Source organism: Carlito syrichta, unplaced genomic scaffold (genome assembly GCF_000164805.1).
Source record: "Carlito syrichta isolate Samal-C Ts95f unplaced genomic scaffold, Tarsius_syrichta-2.0.1 Scaffold302089, whole genome shotgun sequence".
Classification (NCBI taxonomy): Eukaryota; Metazoa; Chordata; class Mammalia; order Primates; family Tarsiidae; genus Carlito; species Carlito syrichta.
The window spans coordinates 530,483-543,057 of NW_007246185.1; the positions used below are offsets into that span (position 1 = coordinate 530,483).

At 38.6% G+C, this 12,575-nt stretch overlaps 1 protein-coding gene across 1 annotated transcript in view; it reads right to left on the reverse strand.

The window, feature by feature from the left end:
• The window catches only part of LOC103258399 (guanine nucleotide-binding protein G(q) subunit alpha), a 300,449-nt gene that overhangs the window by 182,861 nt on the left and 105,013 nt on the right, over positions 1-12,575 (reverse strand). Inside the window, exon 2 of the mRNA XM_008056072.2 lies at positions 4,321-4,505. Within this exon, the coding sequence (XP_008054263.2) occupies positions 4,321-4,505 (185 nt within the window). The remainder of the gene's footprint in view (positions 1-4,320; positions 4,506-12,575) is intronic.

Genomic DNA, 12,575 nt, shown 5'->3' on the forward strand with positions numbered 1-12,575 from the left:
CCTCCAAAGTGCTGCTCCCTCTGATATGCCCTTCCCTCTTTTTCAATTGTAAATTCCTAGTCAATCTTGATTAAACTTCTCTGTATCCCTCATCTCTACATTTGTTCCCTTATGCACAGAGATTTCAAAAGTTATTTGCTGAGTCAAATAATCATTTCAATAATTTGGAGGCAGAAGAGGAGATGGTTAGTTATTCAAGTTCACAAATGATTTACCTATTCATAAAACAAGTGCTTTAGAATATCTACTATGTACAAGATATAATGCCAGGGGCAATGAAGAATACAAAGAAGGAACTGACCATAGATTTACTTTCATGGATCTTAAAATCTAGTCAGGAAAATAAGATCAATACCCAAGTAACCATAAGCAATACAAACTGGACAATTAGAAATACTCCACTATGGTTTATGCTAAAGAAGAGTAGGATTGCTTAACAATATGCAGGAGGAGTAGAGAACAACTCTTGGAGAAAGCAGCACTTGAGTTGAACAGGAAGAAGACATTATTTCCTTAATAAGCGTTAACAAAGGGAAAGAGTGGGCAGAATTCAGGAAGTTATTGGATGAAGAAAGGGAACAACGATGCTTTAGAGTTAAGTATATGAAGTAGAGAAAACGAAACAAATGTGAAAGTAATTTCTATTATGAATTAAAGAGATTAAACATGAGAAATTTGGAGGTCATTACACACTGATGTCATGATGTTAGGCAGTCTGTTAAGTAACCAAAAGATATGGAAAGATTTCACAGGATAACTGTGGTATGAGAAAAATCCTTTTTATTGTAAAAGTTTATTTTATTTTATTTTGAGTTGGAGTCTCACTCGGTCGCCCAGACTGGAGTGCAGTGGCCGCTCCCAGTCACCGCAGCCTTGCCTGCTGGGCTCCGGCGATCCTTCCGCCTCAGCCTTCCGAGTAGCCAGAATTATAGGCGTGCGCTACCACGCCCGGCTGATTTTTTGATTTATTGTAGAGATGAGGTCTCGCTGCCCAGGCGGATCTTGAACCCGCGGGCTCAGGCAATCCACTCACCTCAGTCTCCCAAAGGCGCAGGACTACAGGTTGAGCCACCGAGCCCGGCTCATAAAATTTTATAATGTCTTTTTTTTTTTTTTTGAATTGGAGTCTCACTCTGTCGCCCAGGATGGAGTGCAGTGGCACACTCATGATCACTCCAGCACTGACCTGCTGGGCTCAAGAGATCCTTCCACCTCAGTCTTCCAAGTATTTGGAACTACAGACATGTGCTGCCAGCCCAGCTAATTTTTTTTCATTTATTGTAGAGATGAGGTCTCACAAAGTTGCCCAGGCTGGTCTTGAACCCATGGGCTCAGGCAATCCTCTCACCTCATCCTCCCAAAGTTCTGGGATTACAGGCTTGAGCCATTACACCAGCCTATGCACAGTCATGAGAGGATGTGAGTAGTAAAGACACAAAATGTCTTAGGGTTAATGTGAAAGTAATTAGGCCTCCTGGACCCTCCTCAGGGGTCTCAATAATCCCCAGGAATGCCCAGGTCACATTTTGAGAGATGCTAATCTAGAATAATTGCTAAGAGATTTATTTATGAGCCAAGCTCATTTTTAAAATTTATTAGAGACAAGGTCTCGCCAAGCTGCCTAGGCTGGTCTCGAACTCATAGGCTTAGGCAATCCTCTCATCTCGGCCTCCCAGAGTTCTGGGATTACAGGCTTGAACCATTGTGCCAGCCTATGATGTCATTTTATAACCGAAGAGTATTCAACACAGTGAGGTCTACTTAATCAGAACTGTCATAAAGAGCTAAAATAACAGTGTTAAATACTCTTCAATGTGTTATGTGAACAAGGCATAAATTCCATTCAATCTTCTCCATGGACGTGATTGTATAATAAATGATCTTCATACAAAAATCTAACACGGCAAGATCCTAAAGAATTCTTCTGGAACATTCAAGAAAGATTGTTTTGAGTGAAATGCAGGGAGATTGTATTATGTTATAAAGTTATAAATTGGCAGTGGTGTGTGTTTGCGTACGTGTATGTAGTACACATGGTAACTCAACCAGAATTCATCAGATCATCATATTATCAACTTACTATAGACTGGAAAAGTCACTGGGATTAAAAAACAAACAAAAACTCCTTCAACAGAATTGTCTCACAACTGCAAGGAAATAAACATGCCATCTATTTCAGAAACCACTGACATTTCTTGGGGTAGGTTGGGGGTGGGGGGAATCTTTATCCTTTAAAGTTTAGCCTGCTTAGAAATATACACACAGCTTGATTTAGCTCCAGTACCACGTTCCTGGGCTCACAAAACTGGGCCATCTTTTTTTTACTCTTGAAAATAAAAGCAGGAGGGTTTATTTGAAAAGGGTCTCTCTGTTGTGGAGAGACTCCTGCTGCCATTGGGAAACTAAGTGAGAAAATACCAATTAAACAAGAAACCACGAGTTAATACCAAAGAAACATCCAATAAAAATAAATGCCTGGTTTTAAGATAATTTGACATTTTTAGAAGCCTTGAGGTGGTAACAGAAGTGAAGGTATACAGAATTGCCTTATTTTACCTAGGGATTCATTTTTGTGAGTCAAATCTCAGTTGAGTCACACTGGGCATCCCAACTTCTTGCCATTAATACTGTCCCTGGTACATGGCAATATCCTTCAAAATAGACTTATCAAGAGTACTAGCCTGAGCCCACGGGTTCGAGACTCACCTGGGCAGGTGAGACCTCATCTCTACAATAAATCAAAAAATTAGCCGGGCGTGATAGCATGCACCTGTAGTTCCAGCTACTTGGAAGGCTGAGGTGGAAGGATCGCTGGAGCCCAGCAGGTAGAGGCTACAGTGGCCGGGAGCGGCCACTGCACTCCAGTCTGGGCGACAGTGAGACTCCAACTCAAAAAAAAAAAAAGAGTACTAAGAGAATGAAAATTCTTTTTGAAGGTTCTAAAATAATTATAGGTACAAATATAGTGGTTTGTCAACAAAAGGTAAGGCTTACTATAAGATTAGTACATACAAATCCTGAGCAAAGACAGCATCCATGGGGTAGTACTAATAAAGGAGGTGGGAAGAGAGTAGATTACAAAGACATTTCTACAAATTCCAAAAAGATTTCCCTTTCCTCATGCTGGGGGCCTCAGCACAGGCTGTCACGCCCTAGGTGATCTTCAAACCCTGTCTAGGAGTTTTCTGTAAGGCAACTGCAGCATAAATTCATACATGAGACCACCCTCACATGTACCAATTTTGTTTGGTATTGCATCTCAGTAATATTAAGGAGGCAAGCAATTATTTGTTGTATCTGTTGTTTTCTCCTGGGGAGGAAGAACTGGTTTTCTATTTCAACTGACAAATAATGCTAGAAGATACTGGAAGAATTTGCTTGTTTTCTAAAAAGTTTAAATTTTAACTTTTCTTTTCTTCTTTTTTAGAGTTGGAGTCTCACTCCGATGCCCAGGCTGGAGTGTGGTGGCATGCTCACAGTCACCACAGACTCGACCTGTTGGGCTCAGGTGTCCTTCTACTTCAATCTTCCAAATAGCTGAAGTACAGGCATGCACCATCACACTCAGCTAATTTTTTTGATTTACTGTAGAGACAAGGTCTTGCTACGCTGCCCAGGCTGGTCTTGAACCCATGGGCTCAGGCAATCCTCTCCCCTCAGCCTCCCAAAGTGCTAGGATTACAGGCGTGAGTCACCGCACCCAGCACATTTAAATTTTTTAACCCTCATCCTTTCTTGGATAATTTTTAAAGTTTCCATTACTTTAACACAATTGCAGGGAGACATGTTGGAAAGGTTATTGAAAGTGACAGATGGGACCATTTTGAAATAACATGAAACCTGTGGTACTACTGAAAGAAAGTCACGAAATTCAAAATTAAACTAGACAGAATGGTCTGAAGTTGTTTTTGTTCTTTTTCAATGAAGCACAAAAAGTGGGAGGTTAAAGCAAGGCTACTGCCTCTTTGAATTCCCCCACTTTGAGCAATTTATATGGTACTTATGAACTGTCTCCTTCACAATATAATGTGCTCCCTACCTCAAGTTTTAAACTTCCACATATTTACTGTTGAACATCCAAATATGCCTTTCTTTGACATCACTAAGAATGCAACTTTACTTTTTATAGGTGTAACTAAAGACTTGAGAAAAAGACATTTATAAACAACTTTCTGTCCATTAAAAGTCCCATTTAGAATGAGATGAAAAATGTGTATCTCAAAAACCCACTACACATTCCAGGTATGCTAAAAGAGCATTTGTATTGCCATATTATTGCGAATCGTGCAGACAAGTGTTCCAGTGAAGAGTCACACCTACCTTATTGTGCTCATACTTGTATGGGATCTTGAGTGTATCCATGGCTCTGATCATGGCCTGCATGGCCGTGAAGATGTTCTGATACACCAGCTTGGTAAAGCCCCTTTTGTCTTCATCAGAGTATCCCGACCCGTGGATGATTCTCATCTGCTTGATAAACGTACTCTTGCCACTCTCTCCCGTCCCTGGAAGATGGACAAAAGCAGCTCATCAGACCACAATGCCTTCTCAATCTCCCAGATAAATCAACTAGATACAGTGCCTCGGATCTGACATCCCCAAATGGCCTGGCAAGAGGAGCATGACCCAAAGAAAAAAACGCCATCTATGGCGAACACTTAGCAGAACTGAAGGAGAGCTCATTCAAGAAAACAAAAACCTCTTTGGAAGCCACTCAGCATAGAATTTTGATAGTGATTTGTAACCATGCATCTTGTAAGAAACAATGGCAACAACAGCATCTCTTGAACACAATAAAAACTTGACAAAGCTCTCTTCCCTGGAGAATATTTGAAAGGCTTCCAGGACACTGGGTTGATTAGCCAGGATTTGGATCTGGAAATGACAGTGCACTTACACAAATGCAAATGTTATCTGGAGAGAGATAAGAAATAAAGGCCTAAAATTTTCTAGCCAACTTTTCTAATTTTAAAATGGTGTATGTAAAGAGCACAGCATTCAAATAAGATAAGAATCATCTTTTCTAGACAGCAAATATTCACTGTATTTATTTCTAGAGAGTTTGACTGCCTAAACTATTTCAAAAAAGCATCTAATTAGGAAAGTCACAATGGCTCTTCTTCCTTCTGCCCATTCTAAACCAATAACATGATACAGAAATTTATTGTTATTGAATTTTTCTTCTATGCTGTCCCCTTTTCCATATCTTTAATATTTCTTTTATGTTACCATAAGTCTTAAGGTAATCGCCTAACAGTTATAAATGTCCATGGGAAGAAGGAAAGACAGAAGGATGAGATCATTCACTGAATGGCAACATCTTTCTTCTACAAGGAATCTAAATCTATGAATCTAAAAAGTTCATTTTTCTAAATGCAAGTACCTATTTTCATATGTCCCTTCTCATTCCCTATTTCTCATTCCTTTTCAAATTTCCTTGAGATTTCCAAAATTATAAAGGGTTTTGCCTTCCCCCAAAATTGTGAAAAAATAAAAGTACCTATTTGGCTTTTTCTCAAGGTTGAGAAAAAGGAAGGAGGGACAGTGGGAGGGAGAGACAGAAGGAGGGGAAGAAAAGGGAAGGAAAAAAGAAAAGAGAAAAAACTAAAAGTTAGGAATACAACATCTGTCTTAATTTCATTTTGCTTTTCTGATGGTTGGATTTCATTACTATCTTTATAAACAATCGCAAAATTTCAATTAAGTACTACAATTTCCATAGAAGCACTATTAAATGACTACAGATGTCTTGATAAATACAGAACCACCACACAGTTACAATGAAAGATGATTTCTAGCCTGGGTATTACATCAGCTGATTCCTTTATAATTTTCCTATTACTTTAAATAAACTTATCTGGAATTCCTTGAAATATAGATTAACAACTACAATGTAAATGCTATCAGACCAGTTTAATAGAATTATTCCACAGTTTAAAATGAGTATTTTATAATTCCAACCATGAATGCTGGAGGAACACTTAAAATATATAAATCTACCATCTCTAGTAGAAATAAAGCTAGAAAATAGTTTCTCATTATCAAGAAACAATTTATAAAAAGAAACTAGTATCTTTTACTAGTGTCAACTGCTCTCCCAAGCAATTAAAAGTATATAAAAAAACCAATCCAGGTTGCTTCTTTATAATCACTATTCCAGAGCCAAAGGTTTGCTCTAAGGATCCAAGTGTAGACATAATCAACAAATCAGAATCTCTGCAAGTTTTTCTACAACAAAAACAGAAGAGCTCTTAATTTGTGAGGTTAATGGTATAAGAAGAATAGGAAAGGGAATCAGGTAAATGGGTTCTCTTTCTCCTGATCCCCTGAGAAATTATTATACATTTATGACACCCCCTCCCAAACCCCCCAAAAAGAGAAAACAAAAAACAAGAAAGTACCAGACAGAGCATAAATTATGTTGGCTTGTGTTTCATTGAAATCATTTTAAGCAAGAGCAGTCAACACCTAGCACCTCTTTGGATCTGAGCCTGTGGGTACCATCCACATGCTAGACATCACACTAATGTAGACTCCAACTAAGAGCAGAATGTGAGTGAATGGGAAGGTATCAAGAGGAAAGAAAAAATAAATTTAAAAAGTAACTCTAAAGTAAGATATTTTCCTGTTGCCAGAAACACATGCAGGGACCCCTTCTCCACCTTCTTGTCTTGCTGAGTACCCCCAGGAGGCTGACTGGTAGAGATTTCATCAACAGCTCTAGTATCGTCTGTCTTCTGCTAAGAAGAAGCCAGAGAGCAAGACAAAAGGGGGCATTTATTCTCCCAGGTCCCTCCCGGGTAGGGGGGGAGCATAGGTGAATAATGTCCCCTTTAAAAGGGACCAGCTCTCGCTGCTTGACTTTCTCTCTACAGTTGCCCTCTCTGGGTTCCAATAACTGCTCTCTCTCTTTACCCAGCTATTGTTTGGCCCCAGGTTACTGCACCAGCCTTTACAGGCTACTTATGCCTGGTCCATAACTTTGTAAACAGTTCCTTTATAACCCTCTCCTCAATCACCCCTTTGGAGCATGCCATATGTTTCTTGTTGGAACTCTGAACCAGTACAAATACCAAGAAGAAAGCAGGGAACAATTAACAGGACAAAGGTCACAGAAGGCAAGGGAATGGAGTGTATACTCTCTTCCTCCTCCGTTCTGTTCTCTATAAATCTTATTTATCAAAGATATTCAAGTTTATAAAGTACTTTCTATTATATAACTTACACTCATGGCTCTCTTGTAGGCCAGTCATGATTGAGAAACAGTTGTCACCAAGCTAAAGGAAAAAACGGTAAGAGCCCAAACCAAATCCAGTACTGCTAACTCTCCCCAAAGTACTAATAAATATGGTACATATCTCTCTATCTCTCTCCCCCTCCCTCTCTCTCTCTCTCTCTCTCTAATCTCCAATACAGAGACATGGAACAAAATGGTTTCTACCTCCTGAGTACCCCCTTACTCATGAAGTTAACAGAAACAGACTAGGGTGCCACCCTGTGCAAGCACTTTGAAATACATTGTCATTTTATCCTCTCAAAAATCAGATAGGTATCTTTATCTTCATTCTTGGAGAGGTGAGGCAATATGGCTAAAATGATATGGCTAGGAATAGGCAGAGCCAGGGCTCAGACCTGGCATGATTTTCAGTTTCACAACCACCCTAAATCAGGACAGTTCACTTCTATTGCCCACACTTTAAAAAGTCTGTCTGGCTTTGACTACACACAACCTGCCTCCATTTAACCTAAATTTCTGAATACAACTTCAATTAATGGGGGCCTATTTTGAATCTTGGATCTATCTTCCACTTGACCAGTTGTCCGCCTTCCAGGTAAATTTCACTCATAAACTTAATGCTCAAATTTTGATTTTATTATACACACGCTATAAATTCACAGTGAAGGTAAAGCTTCATGTAAGAGAAAAATCTCTTTAATGTAAATTCTGTAGGTAAAATGATAAAAGTACAAAATTAAAGTAGTCTTGTACTAAAATTGAATTTAGTCAAAAACAAAGTATAATATATCTCAATATCCATGAGAGACTGGTCCCAGGACACCTCTACTTGGATACCAGAATACAAGAATGCTCACGTCTCTAATACAAAATGGCATAATATTTGCATATAACCTATGCACAACCTTCTGTACACTGTAATTCATCTCTAGATTACTTATAATACCTAATACAATGTAAATACTATGCAAATATTGTTACATTGTATTGTTACTGCTATTTTTGAAAGTATTTTCAATTAAAGGCAGGGTGGGGTGCCTCATGCCTGTAATCTCAGCACTTTGGGAGGTGGAGGCTAGAGGATTGCCTCAACCCAGGGATTTGAGGCCAGACTGGGCAACTTGGCAAGATCTCATCTCTACAATAAGTCAAAAAATTAGCCAGGCGTAGTGGCACACGTCTCTAGTTCCAGCTGCTTGGAAGGCTAAGGCAGAAGGATCACCTGAGCCCAGCAGGTCAGGGCTGTGGTAGCCGTGAAAATGCCACTGCACTCCATCCTGAGCGACAGAGTGAGACTCCAACTCAAATATACGAATGAATGAAAGGATGAATGAACGAATATTTTCAATCCAAGTTTAGTTGAATCTACAGGTCCAGAACCTATGAATAAGGAGGGCTGACTTACATGTAGACTAAAATATGAACAAAGTAAAAAGCTCAGCTTCTTAGTTCCAGAGTTCTATCATGAAGACACATAAATTAACCTTAACAAATGTGTACGCCAAATTTCATGTGTCCTTCTCCTATTTTTACAGAATTATACAATACTCTCAGAATTTAAATGGACATTTTAACAATCTAGCCATGATTAGTATGAAAAAAAATTGGGGTACAATAAAAAACAGCTGTTCACAAATTATATTAAACGATATTGTTTCCTAAGGCTACATGAAAAGTATACAAGATTTCCCAATTCTCTATCTCTGCTTGAAAGAAAGCAGACTTTTCTACTACTAGTAAATTGTTTCATGAATTCAGTGATGACTAATATCTTTTTCACAGCACAGGGCAATGAAAAGCACAAATGACTGACCAATCTAAAGAAATATGACTTTATTTCCAAGACCACTGGTACAATAAAATCTAGAAAGGAGTCCTTACGTGAAATGTCTGGAACAGGGTGAAAGCTCTCACTTTTGCTAACTTAAATATATCTCCAATCAAGTCGCTTAATAACTTTACTAAGCAAATCAACTTACACAAGGGTATAAGTCTCTCTCCTTCAATGGTCTCTATAAATATGACTTTAAAATGTCCCTGGAAAAGTTATTTGTACCTTCAGGCAAGTATTCTGCCTTTTCTTATCCCAGTTCATCAAAATATCCAGAAATAAGACTATTTTTTTAAAAATTGTTTTTAAAGACTGTTTAAGAATCATGCTATTTAAAAAGACCTCTTCACCCAGCATGCATAACTTGTTGTGAGGACTACTAATTTGTTTTTCTTCCTTACTCACTGGATCTGGATAAAGCACAGAGAGCTATCTCCCCAGTTCATTTCACATCTTCCATCAGAACAAACATCAAATCCAAACTTAATATCCCACGACAGAGTGCATTACTTTGTAAGCTGTTAGAACACATCATATCCATATCTCCCCCACCCCCAACACACAATCTGATTCCATTTTAGGCTTTCTTGGCCAAGATGTTTTCAACATAACAGGATTCTCACATACAGGTTCTGCCACAGATTTGTATTTGTGTATTTGATTCACACAAAGCATCTATATGTTTATGCTGATTATTCTGTCACTTGCACGATGTAGTCTGCAAATAGCTCTGTCAAAAATCACCATTTATTGCTGAAAGCAATGATGGACTCATTGGTTCCTTCTCTCACACTTTAACTGGCTTCTTGGGCTACAATCTCATCAAAAGAGCTAACAAGGACAATCCACATATGTACAAGTATTGTTCAATGGCCTAAAAATGTCAGTAACTACTGTCACTGCTCTGAAGAACACTGGTGCCCACTTCCATACAAGAGCCCTGGAAAACAATCACTAAACACTATCAGGAACTTCAAGAGCCTATCTAGTTCCTCCTCCTTATTCTGAAAAATACACCTTAGCAGGGCCTCTCACAGGCTGAGTGAGTCCCATTCCGCTTCTACTTTTTTTTTTAAGTTACCAGGAAAAAGAAGAAATGTCAAAAATAGTTACGAAAACTGTGGTATTTAACGTTGTACAATGAATACATTAATTTCATCCTGCCAGGGCCTTTCATGACTGTATTGAGGTATTGTCAAGTCATCAGGAGTTTACATCTGAAGACCTTAAAGAATGCGAAGGATCAGGCCAAATGCTCCTGCCCCATTCTCTTAACTGTACCTCAGGTCCATTGGTTTAGGTCAAGGTCTGAAATATAGAATCTCAGCACCACAAAAGTTAAACTTGGATTACTTCCAAACAAACAGGGATAAAATAAAGCCAGAATTTTTAAGGAGGAATTTTCTATCTTCAAGCACATCATCAATCCACACCTGCAAAGAATTAACACCACTGAGATAAAAGTGATTTAACAACACTAAGTCAAAATGCAATCCATGTGTTGTCCACATTCTAGACTATATCTACTTTAAAATATGTGTATGCTCCTTTCTCGTATTTTTCTCCACCTAGACAAAAAGTCTACGTTTGAAACTGAGCAGCCCTACACCAAAGTCATTGTAACTTCTTCTCTTTAAGACTGTCCTGTGAGGGCAGGGGACTTAACTTTTTGTCTCCTGCATTGTCTGACAGAAGGTCCTAGACAGCTTAAAAAATGTAATCTAGAAATTAAGTGAATTTACTATAATCAACTGCAAGTGGACACAGGTTAAGTTAGTAGTAACCAGAACTATTCATAATAACTCAGTTAGCTGGTTTTTAAAAAAAGACATGCAAAATACATTGAAAAGTTAATTATTGTTAGTATTGGAAGAATATGTAGTCCTGAGCTTCTCAAAGTTATAAAGTTCAGCAGGGCTCGGTGGCTCAGCCTGTAATCCCATCACTGGGAGGCCAAGGAGAGTGGATTGCCTGAGCCCGCGCTGTTTCAAGATCAGCCTGGGCAACTTGGCGAGACCCCGTCTCTACAATAAAATAAAAAATAGCTGGGTGTGGTAGCGCGCATCTGTAGTTCCTGCTACCTGCAAGGCCGAGGCGGAAGGATCCCTGGCTCCCAGAAGGTCAACGCTGGGGTGGCTGTGAGCATGCGTGCACTGCACTCCAGCCTGGGCAAAGGAGTGAGACTCCAACTTGGAAAAAAAAAAGATATAAAGTCCTCTCAGAAGTCACCTGATCATTCACAGTTACTCAAAGACAAGAAGCAAGAGTATTTTCTTGGAGTGTCCATAGTAAGCATTTGTATAATAAAAACTAACATCACTTGGTTGCATTACCTTCTAAATATGCATAACCTTCTGAATATACCAAAAAACCATAAATTTGTACATTTTAAAATGGTGAATTTTAAGTTATATATATAAATGATATCCTGATTTTTTTAACTTTAAAAACTATCAATATAATTCATAAATAGGAATTCATTTTTCACGCTAAAAGTTTTCCCTGAGGTTGTTTTGAGCCAATCTGCCCAATTCTTCCCATGAGTGCATGTTCATTTTCTTCTCTATCTGGGTGTATTTGGAGGAAAAGTTTGAGAAACCTTGAACCCACTGATTTTTACAAAGAACTTAATCAAGGATTTTGCTGGCTAACAACTAATTAGGAAGAAGATAGACTAAAATCTACCAAGGTCAGCATTCAGGATCGACAAGGAACTCAAATGTGCCAAAAGGAAAAAAGCAAACAACCCTATTAAAAAATGGGCAAAAGATATGAATAGACACTTCTCAGAAGAAGACATACGAGCAGCCAACAGATACATGAAAAAATGCTCAGTCTCACTAATCATCAAAGAAATGCAAATTAAAACCACACTGAGATACCAACTAACTCCAGTCAGGATGATCATCAATAACTCAAAAAAAAAAAACAGATGCTGGAGAGGATGTGGGGAAAAGGGAATACTTCTATACTGTTGGTGGGGATGTAAACTAGTACAACTTCTGTGGGAAACAATGTGGCAATTTCTAAAAAAACCTGAAAATCAATCTTCCATATGACCCAGCAATCCTCCTTCTGGGAATATACCTGAAGAAACTCAAATCACTCTATGAAAAAGATATCTGCACACACATGTTTACTGCAGCATTATTCACAATAGCAAAAACATGGAACCAAATGTGATGCCCACTGAAAGTGGACTGGATAAAGAAAATGTGGTACATTTACACGACGGAATATTATGCAGCCATAAAGAAAAATAAAGTTCTTTGCAGCATTGTGGATGGAATTAGAGTCTATAATATTCAGTGATTTATCACAGAAACAAAGATCTGAGTACCACATGTACTCACTCATAAGTGGATCCTGAACATTTATCATAATACTATAAGAAAGGGATTGGCAATAGTGGGACACTGCCAGGGATGTGGGGGCACATAACATCAATAAGGGTACCCATCAATTTTACCTGTATGATAACCATGCATGTGCATGACCCTCATTTGT